The 25,816-nt window shown below is 52.3% G+C and overlaps 1 protein-coding gene across 1 annotated transcript in view; it reads right to left on the reverse strand.

Moving 5' to 3' along the window:
• The window catches only part of ADGRA1 (adhesion G protein-coupled receptor A1), a 299,237-nt gene extending 281,501 nt beyond the window's left edge, over positions 1 to 17,736 (reverse strand). Inside the window, exon 1 of the mRNA XM_043988669.1 lies at positions 17,507 to 17,736. Coding sequence (XP_043844604.1) covers positions 17,507 to 17,736 — 230 coding nt within the window. The remainder of the gene's footprint in view (positions 1 to 17,506) is intronic.
• Between the last annotated feature and the right edge of the window lie 8,080 nt (positions 17,737 to 25,816).

Consider the following 25,816-nt stretch of genomic DNA (forward strand, 5'->3'; position numbering starts at 1 on the left):
CACTCACAGCCCACAGAGGTTCACCATCTTCCATGTGTAGGGGTTGGTGATAGGCTAGGAACGTTTGCATTGGCTCGCCTGTCTAACCTTTCGACAAGGTCTCACAAGGAGGATGTGGAGGCAAGAGAAGAAGTTCTGCTTGGGTTGTGGTCACTTTGGGATCTCCAATAGATTACTGGGTCATCGATGCAGATCTGGGACTCAGGGGAGAGCAGGGGGTGGGGGCTGCTCGTCCAGCCTCCCTTGAGGAGCCATTTTGTACAAGCTGCCTCTAAGGTCACATGTACCTCAAAACCATTTTATAAGGAAGGGTTGAAGTAACTGCAGGTGTTTGGTCTGAAGCAGGAAAGACTCAAGGTGACCCTTCCCTGGGAAGAAGACTCAGATTTATTCTGTAGAGCCCCAGAAGTCAGAACTGGTATGTGTGGCTCTGAGTCATCCCAGAGAGACAAGCAGGAGGTCCGGTCTCACCCAGAAGTACTAGAGGGTCCACTAGTGACGGCTGCCTTCCTGGGGCCAGAGATCTCTCCAGAGTCGCCGTCACCGCAGAACCCAAGGGGCTTGGCAGGGTCAGGGCATTTGTCCTCTTGTTCTGGGCACACTCATTGGAACAGGACTGAAAACCATGACCTGTCAGATGTGGCCATCAATGGTCAATAAGCTTCACTCACCCAGGCTGAAGTAGCCTAAAATATCATTATGCTGTGGTGTGTGTGTATGTGTGTGTGTGTGTGTGTGTGTGTGTGTGTATGGTATGTGTGAGTGATGTGTGTATGTGTAGGTCTGTGGTGTGTGTGTATATGTGCATATGTGTAGTGTGTGTATGGTGTGTATGAGTGATGTGTGTATGTGTAGGTCTGTGGTGTGTATATGTGCATATGTGTAGTGTGTATATGGTGTGTGTGAGTGATGTGTGTATGTGTAGGTCTGTGGTGTGTGTGTATATGTGCATATGTGTGGTGTGTGTGTATGGTGTGTGTGAGTGATGTGTCTATGTGTGGGTCTGTGGTGTGTGTGTATATGTGCATGTGTGTGGTGTGTGTGAATGTGGGGGGTCTGTGGTATGTGTGTGTATATGTATATGTGTGGTATGTGTGAGTGTGTGTGCATGCACGCATGTGCACAGGGATCGACAGGGCAAGATCAAAGCGACAGTCTGTTTTGCTGCAGAACTGGGGAAGCCTGGAACAACACACCGTGTCAGGCATGTAGTAGGGTCCCCATGCCATGCCACCTGGGGAGGCCGGGGTGAGGAGGGGGCATTTCTTTCAAGCACAGTCCTGATTCTAGCCTTGGACAAACAGTGGCTCTGACCCCAGCACTCTGCCCCGGACAGTGGGACAATCATAATGTGCAGCTTCTGCTGTTTCGGCAGATCACAGACTTCTGTCTGCCCTCGCCCCTCTCCACGTCCAGTGCGATGTGGCGGGTGGTGTGTGCAGAGCTCAGGAGAGCCCCTCGTGGCTCCGGCCCAGCACACACTCACAGGCACTGAATGGAATGGGTTCCACTGGCATTTCTCCCCTCTCTCAACTTCACCAGCCATGGTTTGTGGAAAATGCATCCTAACCTTCCTTGGCCCTGAGACCAGGTTCCCACTTGGAGGGGGAGCTCCAGCCTTTTGGGGATTTAGGGGCCAGACATGGAGCCTCGTGTCTAGTCTCCAGCCAGCACTGACCACATTCTGTTGACCCTGCTCTTCTCCCAGGCTCATCTTGTGGGTTGTAGCTATCATGTCAGTGCCAAGGAGGAATGATTAATCACTTTGGGAAAATCTCAGAAAAACAACAAAAAAACGAAAAACAACCCACCAAAAGCCCCATCCTTCCTCTGAGGCCCTCTGTTTCTCCAGGGAGACTTGGGCTCCCCAGAAGGACTTGGCAACATCCTGCGAATTGGGGGAAATTTGCTTTCGAGATGTTTCATCACTGAGAAACTAAACATCTGGTGGGGGGGACGTGGGGGGACTTTGGCAGACTGTCCATCCGTATCGTCTATCTTCCCACAGGGAGACTTGGTGTGCCTCCACCTCGGGACTTGTTGCCAAGTCCAGGATTGTCCTCAGAAGATCCCAGAACAGGATCCTTGGCCCCCAAGGCCTCCCCTCCCTCAGATCTGATGTCCTACTTCAAATGGGGCATTGGGAACTGAAAACAGTGCTCCCCCAACATTGTGGCCCAGTGGGGAAGCACTTAGAGGCACTATGCCCTCCTGAGGTTGAACCTTTGTGACTCCCCAGATAAACCCCCCACACCAACTGCCTCTCAGAGCTCTTAAACGACATGCCTGGTAAGCGTACCCCAAAACGAACCTTTTGCTTCCCCCAAACCCTCCTCTCCTCCTGTCAAGGGCATCCTATGCCCTTAGTCATCCGGGTTCACTCCCTTAGGGTCATTCCTGCTCCCCACCCCATCCCATCCAATCAGCTGCCCAGCCTTGTCATTTCCTCCTCCACAACATCTCTTACCTTCTCTCTGTGACTTTCAAAGCCCTTCCCCACCTTTCTCCTCCCCTCCCCAATCTGCATCTCCCAACTCTGAGCCTTCACGGTGGCTGCTCACTGTCCCTCTCCTCCTCTGGTGCCCAAAACCCCTGGCTTCCTTCAAGACTCTGCCCCTCTGAGCACTGGACAGTGGTCAGGAAGGCTTGAGTTCAAATCCAGCCTCAGACATTTCCTAGCTGGGTGACTTTGGGTAGGTCACTTAATTTCCCAACCTCCATTTCCTCCTCTATAAAATGAGGACTATAATAGCACCTCCCTCCCAGGGTTGTGGTGAGATCAAATAAGGGAATCATTGTACAACACTCTGCAAACTTCATAGCACTATATACATGCTAGCTGCTATGGTTATTATTCTTATTATCATTATTATTCTTATCAGCACTACATACATGCTAGCTGCTATTCTTATCATTATCGTTATTATTATCGCTATTATTATTATTATCGCTATTATTATTATTATTATTATTATTATTATTATCACCAGCCCTGCATTTATACTGTGGGTTCTGAATGAAATGGGGGATCTCTCCCGTTGAATGTAACCCTCCTTAAGGAGACAGTTGTGGGTTCTTTTTGCTTTTTACCCCCACTATCTAGCACAGCACCCAGCACAAAGAAGGTGCTACATGTTTGTTGAATGGCTGGTCATCTGCAGGGTCAAGTGACTGGACCCTTTTCAGCCTCAGCTTCTTCAACACTGGTTTCATGGGGCTGCTGTGAAGCTGGAGCTTTGCACAGAAATGGAGGGGGGACGCCCAGAGCCCCCCGTGAGCAAAGCAGGCCAGGGGCGGTCCGACATGGCCTCCGAGCACTTCCTTGACTTTGAACGATCTGCTCCTCTTCCCACAAGGCAGAGAGAGAACAGGAGGGGTGGGAGATGTCTCAAAATCAGGGGCTACAAGGAGCCTGGCACCCCCCCCCAGCCCCCAGGCTCCTCAAAGGGGCTGTCTTTGGCTTAGAAGCCGCGGCTGCAGCCAGACTCATTAGATTCCATCTCCTTCAGAGCTGCTGGGTCTGAGCTCGGCCTGAGTTGATTATCATATGCCTGTCCAGCCCCAGAGGGACACACGAGGCCGGGAGAGGCAGCCAATAGCATGGATGACAGAATTATCCCTAAAAGGATAACCTGACACGACAGACGATCAGATCCGCTCTAATAAGGCAACATGTAAAGGGTTAGCTGCAAGCCAGAGCTTGGGGAGGAAAAGGACCTGGGGGTTTAGGAGGTGACACCCTCCAGAGCTCCTGTGATGGGATGAAAGGAAGGGAGAGATGGCCTGGCTGCCACTGCTGCTGCTGCACTCCCCCTCCCTCGCTCCCTCCCTGTTCTGTCCTCCTGAATCCTTGGAAGCTTCAGAAAACACTTCCTGGGCCCAAACCAAACAAATCCGGGGGGTCGGGGGCTTCTGTCCCATGCACTGTGCACAGGGATGGGCAGAGGAGTGAGGACTGGAGCTCTGTCCACACGCTCTTGTAAACACTGTCCTGGACATTTTAGGAACATGACGTGAACACAGGTTATCCTGCCTCGGTCTCATTTGTACAGAGCCACATTCATGTTGTCTCCACCTTGAGACAGTTCCAGGAGAGCGGGGACTGGCTCTTGCCTCCCTTGGTGTCCCTAGGGCTTAGCCCAGTGGCTGGCACATGGTAAGGGCTTAATAAATATTTAGTGACCCACAGAGTGGGACACACACATGGCACACATACATACACGTGCACACACATAGGCACATATATGCACATATAAACATGCACACAGAGAGTGGCATGCACACATTACATATACATATATACACAGACACGCATGCACATATATACATGCATATACTCAGACACACATATAAACATACAGTGCACATAGAGACACACATACATGCACACACACATACAGTCATATAGACATGTACAGACACATATATACATCACAAATATGCATGCACACATATATGCACATACACAGATACACAGATGCATATATTCATGTACACAGATGGATACTCATGACACACATGCACACACACAATGCCTATACATAGACACATGCGGGCATATACATGTATGAACATATACACAAACACATACACACCTAGACACACATACATGTACACATATACAAAGACGCACAGGACAGTACACATGTGCACATATAAAAATACAGGCACATGCATGCATGTACGCACACACATGAACATGCACACATGCAAGCGTACACACACACACTCATGCACTCTGGATCTAGAATCTGCAGAGAAATGCTTTCCACTCCCCAGGATGCCGGAGGCCTCAGGTGGGGATGGCAAGGGAGAGCAGCTAGGTTGGACTCTGTGAACTTCAGAACAGACTTCAGCAGAATGCAAACCCTTCTTGACGTTTCTGGGGCACGGGCAAGGCACCTGGAAGGCTGTTTTTAAATAAACTGATCAGCTTTTTATAGCAGGGAAAGGGCTGGAGTTGGGTTTCTCTCCCCCATCCCTGGTTCTCCCCCTGACTGGGCCAATTTTTTCCCCCTCTACCTCGGACCAGAAAGGGGGGTGGTCAGCTAGTTAGGCCCCAGGGCCCTGATAGCATTTGTAAGAGGCAGAAGCAGCCCAGGCTCCACGGAGGGCTTGGCTGGGGGTGCCAGATGCCCACAAAACCCTGCTCTGCAGTTGGTGCTTCTCCCGAAGCCGGGCATCCCTGGCCCTGCAGCAGACACAGATACAGACCTGGCACTGCGCGAACACTCAGGAGCATCTCCTGGGGGGATCCAGCCATGCTCCCTCCTCCTTTCCCCGGCCATCTGAGGGGCTGGCTGAGCAGGGGTCCTTGTACTAAGTGCTGGGTCCCCATCATCCCTGGGATGGGTAATGAGCTTCCCATGACCCAAAGCAGGTCCCTCAACTCCCCACCCCCTCACTGGCCACAGCTAAGACCTGCCCAAGACCAGAAGGGTGAGGTATCCCCACCCACCCTAGGGCCCTCAGCCTGGGCCTGGGGCTTTGGGGAAGCCCCTTCATTCCCCACCTCAGTAGCCTCCCCCATCCCCAGCCAGCATGCTTCCTACACCATTCTATTGAAATGAACCCCGAGCCAGAGGCAGCCTTTGTGGGCTCTGCCCTGCCCATCACAACCCTCACCCTGTGTGACTCAGTCTCTCGTGGACCTGAATGAAAGGAAGGAAATCCTGAGCAAGAGCAAGCACAGACACCAAGACCAAGCGAACAGAGTTGAGAGCCTCTAGAAGTGGGAGCAGCACAAAAGGAAGTGTGGTCCAACAAGCAGGGCTTGGAATCTGGGGTCCAAGAACTCCAGTTGTCATGCCTGTGTGACGCTGGGCAAGTCCCCTAACTTATCTGTGCCTCAGTGTCCTCGTCTGCCAAATGCCGCTCCCTGAGGTCCCTTCTCCTGCTCTAAGAGCCTATTAGGAAGGAAATATAGAACAGCAGAACTGTGGAGAAGACAGTGTGTGTGTGTGTGTGTGTGTGTGTGTGTGTGTGTGTGTGTGTGGTGAAGGAGGCCAGGTTCTATCATCTGGGAGTGAGGGGTGCCTACAGGTGGGAGAAGAAACTACTGAGACAGCCAATTGGCCCCTTTAAGGGGGACGAAGGAGAAGCAAGATAGGAAAGGCTGGAGGCGCCGATCATTGAGGGATGTGGGAGCTCAGGGGCAAGCTGAGGAATTCACATTCTGTCCCAGAATCAACTGGGGAACCCCTGAAGACTGGGGAGCAGGGACCAGCAGGGGCACCAAGTCCATTTCTGGGTTGGGGAGAGCCCTCTGGATGAACCAAGACCAGTCTGGAGGTAATGGGGGCTCGAGCAGGGTAGGGAGACCCTGAAAGAGGAGAGCAGGGGGCTGGAACACTGACGGGGTGGGGGGGAGTGGTCCTGGGCTGAAGGCATTTAGATGGGTCTGGACTGAGGTCAACAAATTGAGACCTGGGACAAGGGCCCACCTAGCTGGGGCACCATCTCCTCATCCCTTGGGTCAGGAAGACAGATCCCAACAGGGGGCTGCTCCTTCTTCCCTACAGAAGGCTCGACTGACTCCTCCCCCAGGCTCCCAAGGTGACCACCTGCCATCACACCCACACTGAAGGGAAGAGGCACCACCAAACACCACAAGGCTCCCTGACTAGACTGTAAGCCCTCTAAGAGCAGATGACGGATCATTGCTTTTCAGATGCCAAATGTGGGTGTGGGTGTCACTCTGTGCCATCCATGTGCAAGGCCCTGAGTTCGAGGGATAGGGAAGCTGGGTGGCAAGATCTTGAGGAGTGGCAAGCACTCCCCAGGGGTTTAGCAGAGAGCCTTCACGACCTCTCCTCTCCTCAAGCTTCTTGCGGTACCCTGCGCCCTCCCCCTCCCCAAGCCAAGAACTCGGCCTCGGACAATGGAGGCCTTCTCCGCCCCCCACCCCTCTGCCCTTCTTCCCAAGGGCCCAATGTTCCCTCATTGCTCCTCTTTGCTCCAGTTTCTGAGGCAGAGGTAAGCCTTCTCCTTGCCAGGGCAGTCCTGCTAAATTAGCCTTCATCCGGTCCCCTCCTGTTTGATCCCCCAGACTGCCTCCCTATGGTCTCCACTCTAGAATTTTCTCGTCTCCCCCATCTCCTGTCTCCTTCCCAGCTGCCTGCAAACACACCCGTCCTAAAAATCAAAAACTCCTCATTAGGTCCCTATTCTCCATCCCCAATTGTGATTGTCCTCTATCTTTTCCCCCTTCTCAGCAAAGCTTGAGAGAAGCCGCCCCCACTTCCTCTCTTCTCACTGCCTTGTAAACCTGCTGCAATCTGGCATCTGCCTCATCGCACAAACTGCTCTCTCTGAAGTCATCGGCGATGTCTTAGCTGCCAAGTCAAGGGGCCTGCTTTCAACCCTCATTCTCCTTGACCTCTTTGTAGACTCTGACACTCCCCATTACCCTCTTCTTCTGGACACTCTCTGGGCTCGGGTCATACTATTGTTTGCTGGTTCTCTTCCAAGTTATCCGGCCACTGCTGCTTCCTCTGCTGGACCATCACCCCTGGGTGCCCGTAACTGGGAATGCTCCAAAAGGATCTCTCCTAGACCTTCCCTCCCCTCCTCCCTTCTCCTCTCCCCTCCCTTCCCCTGCTCTCCCCTCTCCTTCCCTCATATTATCTCCCAGTGACCTCATCAGCCCACTGCGTTCTAGGCAGATGATTCCAAAGCAAGCCAAGTCAACAAGCATGTATTAAGCACCTACTATGTGTTGGGTACTGTACTCAGCCCTGAGGAAACAAAGGCACACAAGAGTCCTTGCCCCCCAAGAGCTCCCAGTCCAATAAGGGAGCCATGAGGCAAACAATTATGTACCCACAAAATATGGGCAGGATACACTGGAGATAATCCCCAGAGGGAAGACACTGGCCCTTAATGGGGGGTCAGGTAGGACTGTAGCTGATACTTGAAGGGAGACAGGGAAGCCAGGAAGGGAAGATGAGGAGGAAGGAAGGGCATTGCAGGCAGGGGCAAAGGCCCAGAATCTGGAGATGGAGTGTCCTGTATTCGAGGAACAGTCAGAAGGTCAGTGACCGGATCCCAGGAAGGCTGAAAGGCCAAACAATTCTATGTTTGATCCTAGTAATAGAATTTAACTCCCATATAACCCAGAAGAAATCGAGGCTCACTGAGGTTAGCCCTACACTCTCTCCTAGGTCCCAATCCCACATTATCCACTGCCTTTTAGACATTTCAGAATGGAAGTCCCATAGACATTTTCAACTACATATGTCCAAAGCCAAAACTCATTCTCTTTGCCCCAAACTGTCTTCTCTCCTATGGTTCCCTGTTTCTGTGAAGAGGGAATCTTCCAAGGTTTGGGACCTCAGCATCATCATAGACCCCACACTTTCTCTGACTCCCCAGACCCAATAGGGTACCAAGGCCTGTGGATTTCACTTCTCCAGCATCTCTTGTTGATTTCACCTCAGCAGCATCTCTTGTTGATTTCATCTCTGCAGTTTCTCTTGTTGATTTCACGGCTGCAGAATCTCTCCAATATCCCTCCTTCTATCCTCTGATAAAGACCCTCACCCCTCACCTCTGGAGAGTCAGCCTGCCTCAAATCTCTCCCCATTCCAGCACATCCTCCAATCAGTCACCAGAATGATTTTCCAAACGTGATGGCCTGACTATGTCACCCCCTACTCAATAAACTCTTGTGGCTCCCTATTATCTTTTTATTCTCTGTTTGTCTTTTCAGAAAGAAGAGAACAATCCATAAAGCATAAGCCAGTGACTTTGATTTCTGGGGGGAAAAAGATAAAATGGATTCTTTTTTTTTTCTTTCAAAAATTATTATTGATTTCTTTTCTCTATAAACCACCTACTGTTCCCAAAATATCCCACTCACCCCCACTCTCCTGAGAGCTATCTCTCATGACAAAGAATTTTTTAAAAGAGGAAAGAAAGCTTGGCAAAAGTAAGCAATGAATGCATCAACAAAATTTGACATTATATGCAGTGTTTCACATCTACCATCCCCCACCTCTGCAAAGGAGGAAGGATGATTTGTCCTCACATTTTTTCATACCAATAGGGAGAAAACCTCAGAGTGGCAGGATACACCTCCCAGACCACTGGTCCTGCTTCCAGCCTAGCTCTCATAGCCATCATCCAGGGAAACAAGTCCTGTGGAGATGGGATCAGCCATCCCCACCAACTGCCAACCAACTGCCACCTACAGAGTGGGCAAGCCCACCCAGCTGAAATAGCAAGGGCCCCTGAGGGAGCAAAGGAGACAGCAGGTGACAGGCAGGCCAAACTTCCTACAGCAGCACCTTGACCACCATCTCCCCTCAGGCCCTAATGGGGACAGCCCAGGACCCTGGACCCAAGAGCCTGGAAGAACCAGGCTTCCAGCCCAGTGTCATCATCCTGGGAAGCCACCCCTGTAAGGATGAAGCCTGGTCCTATTTCTGCAAAGGCTGCAGCCCCAGCTCCTGAGGACCCTGGAAAGGTTTTGTCACCCAGATCCTTGGCCCTGTGCAATGGTTCAACATCAGAAGCCGATGCCTTTTTATCATGGAAATGACATGAAAGAAAAGGCCTGAGTGTCTACTTTGGGGCTACCCCCTAAGAAGCCTGGGACCTTCCCTCTGTGTTGTTGTCTCCCCCATTAGACTGGAAGCCCCTGGAGAGCAAGAACCCTCTGACTTTTGTGTTTATATTCTCAGGACTTGGCACATAGCGACACTTAATTCTTCAATCATTCATTCATCCATTCATCATGATTCTCATTTCTTACAGGGTAATGATATTCTGTTGCATTCTTGCGCTACATTTTCTTTAGCCATACCACAAATAATCAGGTCCAGATCTTAAATCCTACAAAAGTGCCACTATGAAAACTTCGGTGGCCTGTCCATGGGGCCGTCTTTTTGTCATTGACCTCTTGGTGGGATCTCTCAGTCCAAGGGTGTGGGCCTTGAAATTTATTGGAGGCTTTCAAATAACAACCAAGATAAAGCTGAATTATGGGTGAATAATATGTCCAAGTTTGGCCCCGGAAGAGCATGGAAAATATGTATCTCTCCCATCATTTGTAAATGTGGGGACATATGGGGCGGAATATTGCATACATGGCCATATTGGCCACTAAGAAACTTGGTTACTTTTTCTTGCAATGTTTTTTTTTTTCTTTTTAAGCCTTTTGTACCAGGGCTACATCCTGGGGCTGGGGAGAGGATGGATTTGGACTGAATGGGAGGTGAAATCAGGAGGCATCAAAAAGAGGACACTGAGCTCTAAGGGATATGCTAGGCTGGGGGCTGGATAAGAACAAAGAAGGGCAAGGACCACCAGGGACCGGGGAAGGTAAGATCATGGCAAGGAGCCTGTGCTGCTCACCTCAAAAGCTGCTCCTGTTTTCTCTGCCAAAGAGAAGCATCATTGGCAGGGCAGAACAAACCACAACTGGCTGAGAGCATGAGAAATAAGGAGAGAAACCTCCTGAGGATGAGGGGAGGGAAGGTCAAGGACTCAGAAGAGCCCAGGCCAGGGAGCCAAAGTTCCCCCAGAGGAGCTGTATGGCTAAGCCACTGCCAGAGGTCACTAAAGAAAGGACCATGCAGAGTAGAAGAGTCGAGCAACACTGGGATGGTCACAATGTTAAAAAACGGAATGAGAGGAATTGACAAACTGCAAGTCACTAAGGCTGTCGTTGATGCTTGGCAGAGTTCTAGAAAACAGAGGGATGGTCCGTGAGCCCTTAGAAAAGGAGGCAGCAATGACCAAGAGCCTCTGGGGCTTCATCTACACAAATCACATCCTTGGCCTCTTCCTCAGGAGGGAGGTGTTCTCTGGTCCAAGGTGTGGTGGGGTGCATGGTTTGATTTCTCTCCCAAGGCATGGTGCCTGAAACATTGGAGCACATGGTAGATCTCTGGATGGGGTTCTCAAGCTATCAGCAACTAGCCAAAGGTCTATGTTGCATACTTATCAGATGGCACCAAGCTGAGAGGAAAAGAAAACTCAGGGCACAACAACAGGTAGAATTGGATAAGACCTGGATGGGCTAGCCACTCCTCAGAATCAAGGAGGATAAAACACAATAGGGACAAACGTGTTACACTCCTACCCTTGGGTAAGTGTAAGACAAGGGAGGGGCAGCTGGTGGAGCAGCAGTGGAGAGAGCACAGGACCTGGAGTCATGAGGACCTGAGTTCAAATGTGACCTCAGAGACTAACTAGCTGTGTGACCCCAGACAAGTCACTTCACCCTTTTGTCTCGGTTTTTTCATCTATACAATGATCTGGAGAAGAAAATGGCAAACCACTCCAGGATCTCTGCCAAATGGAATCAGAAAGAGTTGGACACAACTGCAAAGTAACTTGACAACAACAGCAAGGCAAGGCAGCCACGGCTGGGCATCAGTTCATCTGATAAAGAGGAAAGCTTGATATGAGCCAATATGAGTAGGCTATTTAGACACTGATCTACCTTGAGAGAGTCGTGACTACCAGGCACAATAAGGAAGTTTTCACTCTCCACTCTCCCTACCCAGACCACTTCTGGATGGCTGTGGTCAGCTCTGGCTACCAGATTTTAGGAAGGAAATGGATAATTTTGAGAACATCCCCATTTGGGAGAACTGGATGGTGTAGCCTGGAGAATAGTATGACTCAGACAGGGGAGCTGGGTTCAAGTGTTCCAAGGGCAGTCCTGTGGGTGGGACATGGAGATTCCCCTTATCTCTTACTGATTGAGCCCCGAGGGCAGAATAGCTGGCAGCTACAGAGAAGCAGCTGTAGGCAGGTTATTGAGAAGGCCTCAGGGAGGAGAGCCCCCAAGTGGGAATGGGATGTTCTAGAAATAACTCTCCCCGTCAGGACAGTGTAGAAGTGGTTCTAGCTCAGAAGTGGGCTGGGTTGGTGACCCCAGGAGACCTTTTCAGCTGTGAGGCTCTGGGGGCCCATAAGCCAAATGATGAAGAAGGGGATCATTGAATATCCTTGAGGAGCAGCTGACACTGAAAGCCATGGCTGGCCAGTTCTGTCACTTCCTCCTGGACCACTGATGTCTGAGGTGGGCAGAACAGAGAAAGCTGCCTGGCCCGGGGAGGTGGAGCATTGGGTGGTCACGGGTGATGGCTGGCTTCTGAGAAGGTGTTAGGGAAATGGTGAACCTGGGAGTCCCAAACTGACCAGGTCGAGGGAAGGACGAGGAGGAGAAGAAGGCCAAATGCCTGGTTGGAGAACCCAGTCAGCCCTCAGGATGGGCGCAGGCGAGGGCAAAAGTAAGCAGACTTTGGGGCCATGAGAGAAGAGCATTTCTGAGAGCCAGGAGGCCCTGGAGCAGAGGAGGGAGGGGGGAGGGGGGCATCTGGGGACAAGGGAAGTAGGGCACGGCTTTCCAAAGTGACCTGGGAGGCCTCTGGGCCACCGAAGCTAAAGCGCATGCTTCCAAGCAGAACAGCCCTCAGTGGAGGGAGGTTTGGCTGATCAAGTGTCATTGTCTATGGCAGCTGGGACAGAGAGAGTCAGACCTCACTGGGAAAAACAGCATGGGGGGCATCCATCCGCTCCTGGGAGCCATCAGCTATCTAGCAGGTTAAGAGGGGAGTCACCTGGACCTGGCTCCAGAAGTCCCACATAGGCCACCCCCAAATAAACCCTTCAGTTGTCAGCATCTCCCTAAATGGGGAGGGTTTCATCTCTTCCAGAGAGTTGGCCACAGGGGGCCTTGGGAGCAGAGCAGGATCACTCCCCCATTTTCTCCTCCTTCCTCCATACTTGGGCTGAATCCATGGAAGTCCCAAGGGCATCCATCCGTCCTGGGCTGAAGCTATTGACCAGGAGTGAGACTACCCAAGAACAGCCAGCCCTGATGATACCTCCTTTGGAAATGCAGGCCCAGGGCCCAGAGCATTGCTTCATTACGAGCCCCAGGACATGAGACTGACAGACAGGACCCAGCTGTGGCACAGCAGGCCCCATGATCTCATGTCCTACTTCCTGGGGCCCCAGCAAAGCTAAACCCTTTAACCCAGAATGGCCCTGACCTGGGAGTGGGGAGAGAGGGTCCCCAGTGGGGGCCTGTAGCTGCAGCCACAGTCTTGGTCAGCCAGCCTGGCCCCCTGGAAACCATCCCAGCCAAGGGCCCTGGCCTCCTACTGACCCCAGCCTCACCCTCCCACTCCTCTTGGCCTGGCCTGCTGATGACACAGCTGCCTGGCCAGCAGCCCCCACCTGACTGCTCCTCAGTCCCCTTCCCCCATGTTTCCATGCTCTTTTCGTGGTCCTGCTCCAGTCAGGCCCCTGCCCAATGCCTGCCCTTTTCAGACAGACTTCCCGGCTGCCTGAACCACTGCTCTCCTAAGCTTTGCTCTGCAGCTCCATCAGCCTGGCTCACCACGAAGTTCCCTGCAGCCCATCAGCCCTATTTCCTAGCTAGACCACAGAATTCTGGACAGCTAAGGGGCTCCCTGGGATCCAGTGGATGGAACCCTGGGCTGGGTATCATAAACCTTCACTCTCTGGGGCCTGGGGGGATGAGGTCCTGAACAGACTCTGGGCACAGCAGCCCAGTCCAATTCCAATTTCCTCCTTCCCTGCTCCATTCACCAGAGCAGGAGAGAGTTTGCCCCCTGGGAGCCAAAGGTCTGGGTGGGGCACTCAGGAGACTGAGCCCTGTGAGTTAGCTCAGAAATGTGCCTGAAGCAGCAGACTTGGCCACCTGGCTCCAAGGCCCTGCTCACTCTCTAGGGTTACTTCCCACTTCTCCAACAAGAGACCTGTAGAGGTGTCCCCAACAGATGAAGGGCTGCTTGTCCATCAACTCCTTCCTGTGAGGCCAGTTGACTCAGACAACATAGAGCACTGTGGGCAATGCTACCCACAATCTGACCATCCAGCTCAATGGCCCCAAATGGCCTCGTGCGGACCATCTGGCACAGATAGGCAGACAGAAGGACAGGCAGACAGAAGGACAGGCAGGCAGAAGGACAGGCAGACAGAAGGACAGGCAGGCAGAAGGACAGGCAGACAGAAGGACAGGCAGGCAGAAGGACAGACAGGCAGAAGGACAGGCAGACAGAAGGACAGGCAGACAGAAGGACAGACAGACAGAAGGACAGGCAGGCAGAAGGACAGGCAGACAGAAGGACAGGCAGGCAGAACAGACAGACAGAAGGACAGGCAGACACATTCTGCTTCCACATCCGGTAGCTCCAGCTCCTTCACCCTCACCCACCCTCAAAGTTTCTGCCTCCTCCAACAGGACCCACATTCACCTCTGGGATCCCTGACTACACACCCTGGATGCCTGTGTGTGCATGCATTTCCATCCGTGTTTAGGTAGGAATCCCAAGTTGCTAAGCCTGGGGGGCTTCCAAGACCCTCAGAAAGCCTCAGTCTGAGCAGCTCATGCTCACTTTCTGCCCTGAGGCCACTACCTCAGGGCAGGCTAACTCACTCAGACTTTGCTGGGGACAAATCGCCCGGAGTGACTTACTGCTGGGATGGTTCCTCCCCTGGATCAATCGATTTTTTTTTTCTCCCTCACTTAAAAACTTCAACTCAGCTAGAATCTCCCCTTCCACAAGAAGTCTCTCCCAGTCTCCTTAGTGATCATGCCTTCCCTCCACTTATTATCTAGTTGCCCTGAAGAGATAGATCTTGTTTGTACTGAGTTGTTCTCCTGGTTTTTTGTTTTGTTTTGTTTTGTTTTTCTGCCACCCCCTCCAGAATTAGAACGGGAGCTCCCTGGAATCAGGGGCTACTGTTTGTGTCTCTTTGTATCCCCAGGATTCCTTTAGTGCCTGGAACATAGTAGGTGCTTAGCCAATGCTTGCTGTTGTCTCCCTCCTCCCCCTCCCAACTAAGCTTCCTCACAAGTTGCCAGATCTCTCCAGGGTAGGACCTGGTCTGCTTTGGCTTGCTGCAGATTTGAAGACCAGAAGTGACCAGCTCAGAATCAGTGCTCAAACCACCTGGCATCACATTAGTGCCTGACTGGGGATGCGGGTCTATGACAGATCACTGCCCTAGGCCTGCTGCCAGCCCCCAGCTCTGGGGCTTCCCACCACCCAGCCCAGCTCCCTGCTTGGCACCCTCAGTGAATGTTGGATCCCAAACGGCTCCAATCACATTGCTCCTTAAATATTTCACAGTGAAAGAGGAGTCAGAAAAGGGAAGTGGCCTCAGGCCAGGATGATGGGGAGGGGGGGAGGGCGTGGAATGGGGGAAATGTCGAAGTGGGACTAAAGGGGAAAATGTAGCTCATAGTTCAGGTGAATTTTCTTCCCTTTGAGGAAACTCAGAAGGTTTGGAGGCTATGAACCAATGAATCCACAAGCATTTTTAAGGGCCCACTGTGTGCCAGGCCTGTTCTAGGTGCTGGGAATTAAAGGACAGAAAAAAGGGAGGAAGCTCTCACTCTGTCAGGGTCAGGGGAGTCAGTCAGCATGTGCAAAAAATAAACACAAGGTAATTGTCTGTGTGTGTGTGTGTGTCTGTGTGTGTGAGCCCAGCCGAGGGGAGATAAAAAGAGAAGGGGAGACTGCCTAGCAGCCCAGACTCCCAAGGAGTCCTAGAGTCTAGATCTGGCTCCAAACTTACAGGAGAGTGAGGTCAGGGCATATGTGCGCCGGCGCGCGCACACACACACACACACACACACACACACACGATCACCCTTCTCCAGCCTCGAGGCAGTCCTCCTGAGTAGGGCAGTCTCCCCCATGAATAATTAGCCAGCCCATTAGCGCCAACAGCTCGGCCAGCCCAGACTGAAGCATACACGCCACATCTGTATAGTGACAGGCTGACGCTCTCCAGATGTGGTCAATTATTCTCTCTTTACCAGGCGTCTCCCAGAAAGTGATGACTTGAGGAAAAGCCCAGTGAGCAGTGAAGATGTTCACAGCATGAACTGTCAACAGAAAGACGTTGAGCAGACAAGGCCGAGGGCCCGGAGCAGAGGCTGGAGGGAGCAGCCGCTTCACTGCGAGTCATTTCCAGAACGTGACCATGACCGCGACCTACCCCCTCTCCCTCTCCTGCAGGAATCTTTGGGCGCTCATGTCTGTCTTCACTAACCCTCATCATGGCTCCGGCCTCAGACGTGGCCCCATTAAATAAAGGGCCAAGGGCCAAGGTCTGAAAGGTCCAGCCGCTGCCGCCAAAGCTCCCACGGCCCGCTGTGGGGGCGATAGCAGCCTCGCTACCAGGTAGCGGAGTCTTTCCTCACTCCACCCACCCCTGCCTTTCCCTCTTGCTCCACTCGGGTTTAAACAAATTCTCCTTTCCGGTTGTTTTCGGCCTAGTGGTGAGCTGCCAGCAGGAGGCTGGGGTGGGGGTGGGGGTGGGGGGCGAGGAATTCGGGGCTGGGGTTGGGGGGGGGACCTCGTCCTGGACTGCACCGGGACACCCTGAATGTGCCTACCCTCATCAGTAAATGCTTCAGGAAAAGAAAGGCCCAGAGACAGACTGACCAGGGCAGATTCTGCTCATTCCGAAAAGGAAAACACTTCGAGCCTTTCCAAAACAAATACTGACCCGTCGAGTGAGAGCGTCTAAAGAGGTGGAACTCGAGTGGTCAGTTTCCGGAGAGCCTTCCAAAGCACATGAGGGAGGGGGGCGCTGAGAGGGGCTGGGAGAACCATGGGGAGTTGGGAGGGGACAGAAGCGTGCTAGGAAGTCTAGGAGGCTGAGAGCTGGGGTAGCGGGGCTAGGGGGCTGGAGGTGCTGCTGACACCTAGGGGAGCTGGAAGGGCTTTGGGGGCTGGGAGAAGCATGGGGAGTTGGGGTTGGGGGGGGGCGGTTAGGAAAGCCTGGGAGACGAGCTGGGAGGAGTGGGGAGAGTGAGGCAGGGGCTCCCGCGGCTGGGGTAGCCATGGGGGCTGGGGCTGGGGGCACGGACGGCTCTGGCAGGGCAGCTGGTCCCCAGCTCTAACAAGGCTCCGCCCGGGAGCCAAGTTCAGCCAAGGACCTGTTCCTCTGGTGTCAAACTTTTCCGAAACTTTTACAACCCCAGAAAAGTTCCCCAGACGTTAGTTGGGTCACGGTGTTCTTGGCTTTCTCCTCCTCAGGGCAAGGGTGCAGCCACGAGGCCCCCTGTGCTCCCTCAGGGAGGGAGGAAACACTGAGCAAATGGGGCCAAAGGACCCTGGGAAAGCCGAGAGCCCCCAGCCACTGCTTGGGGTGGGGGTGGCCCAGGATCCAGCACCCTGCCAGACCGGCCCCGAGTAGGTGAGAGGAGATCTACGCTTCGGTCTCAAGTGAGAAACGCAAAGCAGGAGTGGGGGAGATTTGGCAAGCCTACACGCGTGGCACAGCTGTCCCCCTTCCCCAGGGGGCTGGCTCGCTGCCAGGTCCCCAAGTCCCGGGGCAGGGGGCTCTCTTGCGTGGTCCGAGCACACACAGGGCACACGAGTGAGGGAGGCAGGGGCCGCGGCGCAAGATGGCAATCCCGCTTCGCCACTCGGCAGGAGCGCGGGGCGCCTGCCTCAGTTTCCCCCCGTTTCCCCGTTACCCCTTCCCGGCTGGCTGTACTTACAGGCTGACGGTCCGGCGGGGCAGCAGCTCGGGCTGTGGCGTGGCTACCAGGTCTCCTCCGGAACAGGCCACTCGGATGCGCAGCTTGGGCCGCCCGGGTCCCTGGGCGCGCTCGGCCGTGCACAAGCAGCCGTCCAGGGGCAGGTCGGGGCAGTGGCGGCTGGCGGCCCCAAGCCCCGACAGGCTGAGGGCCAAGGCCAAGCGCAGGGCCAGGGCGGCGCCGGGGGCCATGGGGTTCGGGGCGGCTGCAGGCTGGGGCTGCCGGGGCCCGGGGCCGCCTCATGGCCCGCGCCGTCCGGCTGGCCGCCCTGCAGCTACGGCCCGCTACTCTCCAGCTGGCCGCCCCGGGGCTCCTCCTCTTCCCTCCGCCTTCTCCGCCCCCTGCCTCCCGGGGCCACCCCAGCCCAGGGAGGGGGGCGGGGCGGAGGCGGGGAGGGGCGGGGCTGAGAGGGGCGGGCCAGCCTCTGGAGCCCGGGCCCAGGAGCTGAGGCCGAAGAAGGGAGGTTGGTCAGGCTGGACCCAGGGCGGGGCGGGAGGCCTAAGGCCAGCGCAGGGCTGCAACTGGTGCGGGGCAGAGGCCTTGGGGCAGCGCCCCCTCCCGCTGACCCCCCTAGGCGTCTCAGCTCTCCCCCAGGCTCCCAAGGCACGCGGGGGACTGTGGGCTTTACCGGGGTTGGGCAAGGGTTGCCGGCCCGTGGTACAGGTGAGGTCTTCACACAAAGTCCAGGCACGTAGTGCCGGGACAGAGGAGAACAGGGAGCCCAGGACTGCTCCAGGGCCCCGATAGGAGTCTGAACTTTCGCTCCTTCCCTCTGCTTCCATCTGTGTCACCTGGACGAACAAGTCAACACATTCGTTTACTATGTGCCAAGCAGGGACAACTAGTTGGTGCAGCGGATAGAGCACTGGCCCTGGAGTCAAGAGGACCTGACTTCAGATCTCACCTCAGACACTAACTAGCTGGGTGACCCTGGGCAAGTCACTTAACCCCAATTGCCTTAAACATCAGGGGCATCTCCAGTCGTCCACACGGCTCTGGAGGCGAGTGATGTTGGTGACCCTGAACACCCGGATGTCAGGGTCCTCTTCGAGAACGAAAGACAAACAAAAACAATTAAGTGCCAAGCACCGGGCTGAAGGCTGGGCACACGAATGCAAGCAGAGAGACTTCTTGCCCTCTGATTGAGGGTAACACTACCGCGGGAGGAGTTGCGGGGAGCAGGTAGCAGTGCTAAAGACCGGAAAGGCCGAATAACAACGGGCCTGGGCCCCTCCCACAGCTGAAGCTTCCCCCCACCTCCTCGTCCTGGGATGGGATGTTCCGGCTTGAGAAGGGTATGGGAAGGAGGTGGGGAGCTACGGATGAGCCAAGGTGCTGAAGTCGGGAAGCTGGGATCCTGAAGACCTACTGGCTGCCAGCCCAGGCTGTGCCCGGGAGCAGCGGGTGAGGGGTACAGGCTCCAGGAAGTCCCAGGTTGGGAGTGGGGGAATTGAACCCAGGCCCAGGAGATGGTCGGAGCCAGAGCAGGGTAGGGACAACGGTGGCCCATTCCGAGATGCCCCGCTGCAGGGGGAGAGGGAGCGGGTTACGGGTGCGTGCAGGTCACACACACCACACATGGCACGTCCTTATAGAGAGGCCGACTTCTCTAAGCTGAGACCCAAGTGGCCAGCCTGGGCCTGGGAAAACCCTGCCCAGGAGAGCTGTTATGCTGTCCCGCAGCCTCTGGGATTTCACCATTAGCTATTTACCTCTTCACGAAAGGCATGGCAGCCTCCAGCTGCCTTCCACCATCGAAATAGTGACCATTTCTAGAGGCTCATAAGAGAGTCATTACAACGTGCTTTCCTTACAACGAACTTGTGAGATCAGCCCTTTGGAAGGGAGGGAGGTGGCCCCTGCCACCCACACTGCTTTGACCCTGGGCAACTTACTTAACCCCCATCAGCCTCAGTTTCCTTCTCTGTGCAATGGCTATAACAGGGTACCTACTCCCAAGGTCATCGAGCCTTGCCCTGGGGTCCCAAGTGCTCCTGAGAGGGGTGAGCCCAGCCCCACATTCACACCTAGTTATAAAGATGTTCCTTGCCTAGCTGCTCCCTTCTCCCATAGCCCATGGGTCCTGTCCCCCAGTCCTGGAACTCTCTCACTTCCTTACTTGCACTGCAGACTCCCAAGCCTCCTTCAAGGTTCAGTTCTAGCAGCCCCCCCCCACCCTGAGGCTTTTCCTGACCCCACCCCCAACACCTCCCCTAGCTTGGGGCCCTCCCCCTCCTTCATTGCCTCATTACCTCGAATTTAATTTGTAGATGGTATGCGTTCACTATATACATAGGGAAGGTTCCCTCCCTACTATGTAAGCAACCTAAAGTCAGGGAAACTTTGTGTTAGTCTGTGTACCCAAAGTGATGGGCTCGGTCCTAATAACTGTTGGCCGTCATTGGAACACCCACCTGCATGTCTGTCCTCACTGGATAAGCCCAGGGGAGTTGTCCGAAGGGGGATACCCTTTTTGGCCCAGGCATCTCTACTGGACCACAGAGAGGTTCAAGTCACATTCTCTCAATCTAAGAGTGAAGTGATTCTGTTTATGTAGAAGCTTGTCAGTTTTGTGCAAGCAGAGTTGCCTTTCTGTCTTTTGTAATGACCTCTAGCCCTTGTTTGCTTAAGAATATACCTCCCAGAGTGAGGCCAGTGGCCTTGCACAGCCTTCCTTCCGGAAGAACAATTCAGTACAAGTGATGCCATCACCTCAATGCCACAGTCCTCTTGGAGATTGAAGGACAAACACCACCACCAATAAAATAGATAAACTGTATTGTGTGTGTGTGTGTGTGTGTGTGTGTGTGTGCCTCCTAGATGGAGTGTAATGTTTTCACTTTTTTCCCAGCATGGTTAACATGGGCTTGTTTTCCATGATTTCAAATTTGAAATTGATACCACATTTCTTACCTTCCCAGTGAATGGGGGAGGAATGGGAAGGAGGGAAGGGAGGGAATTTGAAATTCAAAAGAAATGTTTAAATATTGTTAAAATAAATACATTGAAAAGAATAAAAAAGAATATACTTTCTATCAGCGTTCTAGTCATGCAATAAGCAATTATCATATGCTTATATAGGCATCTGGGCTAAGATCCAGGAATAATTTGGTGTTGTTCAGTTGTTTCAGTTTTTGTCCAACTCTTTGTGACCCCCCATTTGGGCTTTTCTTGACAAAGGTACTTGAGTGTTTTGCCATTTCTTCTCTCATTTTATACATGAGGAAACTCAGGCAAAAAAAGGTTAAGTGACTTGTCCAGGGTCACACAGCTACTAAATGTTGAGACCAGATTTGAACTCACAAAAATGAGTCTCCCTGACTCCAGGCCCAGTACTCTATATACTTTACCACCTAACTGCAAATGGCGTGAAGAAAAAAGAAAAAAAAAATACGAATCATGGAAGATAGCACATAAGATGAAGTTGCAAAGGGAGAGGTGGGAGAAACTGGGGAGGACAGATAAAAGGGGGAGGGCTGGAGTGAGCTTTCAAGGTGAAGAGGTTCCATGGGCACAGGACAGAGAATCTGAGGAGAATCCTTGGGAGGAAAGAGAGTGATCCACACACCTCGAAGAAGAATATGATCTCCTTGTCATTTTCCTGTACCCTGAACCTTAACATGAAATTCACATACCCACTTAAGAGTCTTGTGGAGTGTGGTTCGAGGTTGCTGGTCTGAGCCTTAATTCTTCCATACTGTTTTCCAGTTTTCCCAAAGTTCTTATCAAATGGGGATAGCTTTCCTCAGTAGTTGGTTTTTCCGGTTGGTTTTTTCAGACGTATTGAATTACATTTTTCCTGATTCTCTCTTGGGTAGTATTTACATTAATCTGCCTCTCTATTTTTTAACTAATACTTGATGATTTTGATGACTGCTATTTTATAATATCATTTGAGGTCTGGAAGTACTGTTCCTCCTAATATCTAACTTAAAAAAATACTTCCCTTATTATTCCAGATCTTTTTTTTCCAATTAATTTTGTCATAATGTTATCAAGTTCTATGAAGTATCCCTTTGATAATGTGATGGTTATAGTATTATGTTGTTGTTATTCAGTCATTTTTCAGTTTTGTCCAACTCTCTGCCACCTCATTTGGGGTTTTCTTGGCAAAGATACTGGAGCAGTTTGTTTCCTTCTGCAGCTCATTTTACAGATAAGGAAACTGAGGCAAACAAAGTTAAGTAACTTGCCCAGCATACACAGCTACTAAGTGTCTGGAGCAGATTCGAATTCAAGATGATGAGAAACTGGAGAAGGAAATAGGAATCCACTCCAGTATCTTTGCCAAGAAAATCCCATGAATAGTAATGACACATGGGATCACAAAGAGTCAGGCATAACTGAAGCTACTGAAGAAAAAAATTATTTTTAGACCCTAAATTCCTTCCTCTGGTTTTATTGGTAGCATTTCTGGAACTATATCAAATAATAGTGAAAAGAGAAGGTGTCTTGGTTTATTCCTATATTTGCTGAGAAAGCTTCTAGAGTATCTCTGTTGAATGTGATGGTTGCTTTTGGTTTTAGACACAACCTTGTTTATGATATAAAAGATCCTCCTATTTCTGACATTAAGTAGGGTTTTTAGCATAAACAAGGGTTGTACTTTGTCAAAGTCTTTGGCTTGGGATGTTTTTGTTTTTAATATGACTAATTATCTTGATTATTTTCCTAATATTGAAGTATTATTGCATCATTGGTCTAAATGCAACAATTAAATGAATGATTCCTTGGATTTGATTCAGGATCAAATATAAAGCTCTTTTTTTGCCTTCAAAGCCTTTCATAACCTGATTCATTCCTTCCTCTCCAGGCTTCTTACATCTTATTGCCTTCATTTCCTCTGAGATGCAGTGACATTGGTTTCCTGGATGTGCCTGGCACAGGACCTTCACCCCCTACTCTGTTTATTTGCACTGGCTGCTTCCCCCCCACCCGAGTTCTATCCCACCCCCCACCCCCACCCCCAACACACACACTTCCTGGCTTCCCTTGCTTCCTCCAAGTCTTAGGCTAAAATCTGCAGGAAGCCTTCCCTCTGAGACTACCCCAGTTTTTCTTGTACATATCTTGTTTTATATGAGGCTATTTGCAAGTTTGTCTCTCCAATTTGACTGGATGCTTCCTCCTGGACTCCAGAGTCAGAAAGGCATGAGTTCAGACATTTACTAGCTGAATGACCCTGAACAATTCCCCTCATGGGAATAATAATACCACCCACCTCCTAAGGTGATTGGGAGGGTCACCTGAGACACTGTGCTCAGGCCTATTGCCTGGTAGGGGCCCAATAAATGTTGGTTCTCTTCCCTTCCTTCAGAACAAGGACTGGTTCTTGTCCTTTTCTCTCTATCTCCAGGATTTAGCATAGGCATGGCATAGAATCAGTGCTTTAATAAATGCTAGTCTCCCATAACCCCTGCTTGCAGACCTGGGTAGTCGCAGACTATTGCCAGGATGTCTTGAGAGGAAGAGAGGTTCAGTGCATGAGACACTGGACCCCAAGTCGAGGGCTTGCTAGCTGCACCACTGAGGACTGGTGGGCATGTGGGCTAAGGGTCTCTTAGTCTCCTCATCTGTAGAATGGACGCACTCCTGCTCACAGTTTCCTGTCTCACGGGGCGGATTGTGGCAAGAAGTAATAGAGGAATTCCCCCACCCCGTTGGGCCACCTCCCCTTGACTCCTCCTGCCCTCTGACAGCCCATCAGCCAATTGCTGAGCAGTCTTCTCGATGCCCCCCTCCCATGTGATCTCTTCTGTCCCCTGGTCAGTACCCTTCAGGTTCTGGCATAGCCCTGGTCCCAACAAAGGACAATGGGCTGATTGGGTCCAGAGGCACGAGTCTGTTTGCAGGCCAGGCCAGGCCATTCCCGGACTTTGCCTCCATGGGTATGGTTTTTCTAGGGGACTCTGTTTCCCTCCTGTCATATTGATGGTCTGGCCAATGATGGGCCCTGGTTACTTCACTAGATAGAAGCTCAGCGACCCTTGGCATGAGAACCCGAAGGGCACAGAGACAATGACATCCCGTGGTCTGCATCAACAGACTACGTCTCTGAAGCTGTGATCATGACCCAGAAACTTACAGAAAGATTTCGATGCTGCTGAGATGAGAGGCTTCAGCACAGGCCACAGGCCCTGGGGCCTGGGTGTTTGCCGACCGTCCCCTGGGCTAATTGGCGGATGGGTCACCTTGCATTCACACATGTCCTGGAGCTGCCATGGACAGAGACCACGGGAATTAAACTACAGACTGCAAGCTGGCTTGAGACTCGCTGCTCTGTCTCTGCCACCCACCTTCCCCACAGCAGAGCTCCAGTGGCTTGAGTCACTTTCCCCCCCGTCCACCATGCCGTCCCTCTCTCGGTGCTCTTGGGCCTCAGGAGCTTGGGTGAGGGAGCCCACATGTCCAGAGCATCCCAGGGAGGATACAGAAGCAAGGACCAGAAAGCAGAGACGGCCAAGGAGAATAAGCCAGTGCCCGTGTGACCATGGGGGAGTCCCTTCCTCTTCCCCCTCTTGGTCCTCATCTTATTGGGGGAGGTTAGACCGAGTGTCCTGAAGCTAACATCCTGTCTAAGACCTAAGTCAGGCCCCTCAGACCCTGGCATTATTCTCCTTTGCAGCCAAAAGGGTCAGGCCTTTCTCAGGCATCCAACAGAAACATGGTTGGCAGGGCCCCAGGGGACCCAAGGGAGGCCCACAGACACACAGCAAAGGCCCCTCCTTGCGGTTCCCACTCTGTCGGCCCTGTGACCTGTGCAAGCCCTTCAGCTGCCAGAAACGACTGATGAGAAAACAGAGAACCAGGACGCACCCTGTGCCTCCCTCCAGGAATCTGCCTGGCCATAGGTCGGGGCATGGGCTCAGCTCCTAGGCTAGGCAGAGCCTCCTACCCCAGGAGCAGGGATGGGCCACGGGCAGGCATGGCAAATGCCAGAGAGTGAGGACAGAACCAAAGGACTTCAGAGAGGAGACATCCAAGGGGTACTGACGGGAGCAGGGCTTCCACTCGGAGAGAGCAGCCCCAGTGGCCTGGAGCCCGGCCCGTGGGACGAGAGAAATGTTAGGTGAAGTGGGACGGATGGAGACCTCATATAATAATAAACATTTTTTATGTATAGTTTGGGGTTCTAATTTTCATCCCTCTCTCCCTCCCTCCCCTGCCCCCTCCCTGAGGCAGTAACCAATCAGATATGGGTTCTACATGTGTGATTATGTCAAACATCACCATACTTGTCATTTTGTACAAGAAAATTTGAATAAAGAAAAAAAATGAAAGTGTAAAAACAGCATGCCTCAGTCTGTTCCATCACTATCAGTTTTTCTTTGGAGGTGGATAGTCTGCTTCATCAATAATCCTTTGGGATGGTCTTGGACCATTGTATTGTTGGGAATAGTTAAGTCATTCACAGTTCTTCATCAAACACTATCGCTGTCTCTGCACTCATAGTTCTCTTGGTTCTGATCACTTCATTAGACATCAGTTCATATGAGTCCTTTCCAGGCCCTTTCTGCTTGTAACTTCTTACAGAATAATAATATTCCACTCACCATCATAGACCACAGCTTATTCATCTATTGCCCAGTGGATGGACATCCCTTTGATTATGGAGACCTCATATGCCAGACTGAGAGCTGATAAGGGGCTGCTGGGGATGGGACCAGGGAAGAGCCCCCCTTTAGCAACGCTGCAACTGTGTGGAGCACAGGCTGCAGAGGGGAGAGACTAGAGTCAGGGAGACTGAGGGGAGGCTGTTGTAGGAATCCAGACAAGGGGAGTTGAGGGTCTGAAAAAGGAGGGAACAGAAAGGGACAAGGCAAGACAGGTCCTGGAGCCAGGATTGTAGACCCTGCTGAGTGATCTGGTATGGAGGGTGAAGGGTGGGATGCACAGGAGGAAGGTTACAAAGGTGGTGGCTGACAGCATGTGCGCATCCTCAAGAGAAAGAGGGATGTGGTATGTGTGGGCGGGGATTAGAAGCAAGGGTGAGTGGATAGAGCACCCTCCCTGGATTCAGGAGGACCTGAGTTCAAATCCGACCTCAGACACTTAACACTTACTAGCTGTGTGACCCTGGGCAAGTCACTTAACCCCAATTGACTCACCAGAAGAAGAAGAGAAGAAGAAGAAAAGAAGAAGAAGAAGAAGAAGAAGAAAGAAGAGGAAGAAGAAGAAGAAGAAGAAGAAGAAGAAGAAGAAGAAGAAGAAGAAGTAGGAAGGAGGAGGAGGAGGAGGAGGAGGAGGAGGAGGAGGAGGAGGAGGAGGAGG

The sequence above is a fragment of the Dromiciops gliroides genome, chromosome 2, assembly GCF_019393635.1.
Source record: "Dromiciops gliroides isolate mDroGli1 chromosome 2, mDroGli1.pri, whole genome shotgun sequence".
Classification (NCBI taxonomy): Eukaryota; Metazoa; Chordata; class Mammalia; order Microbiotheria; family Microbiotheriidae; genus Dromiciops; species Dromiciops gliroides.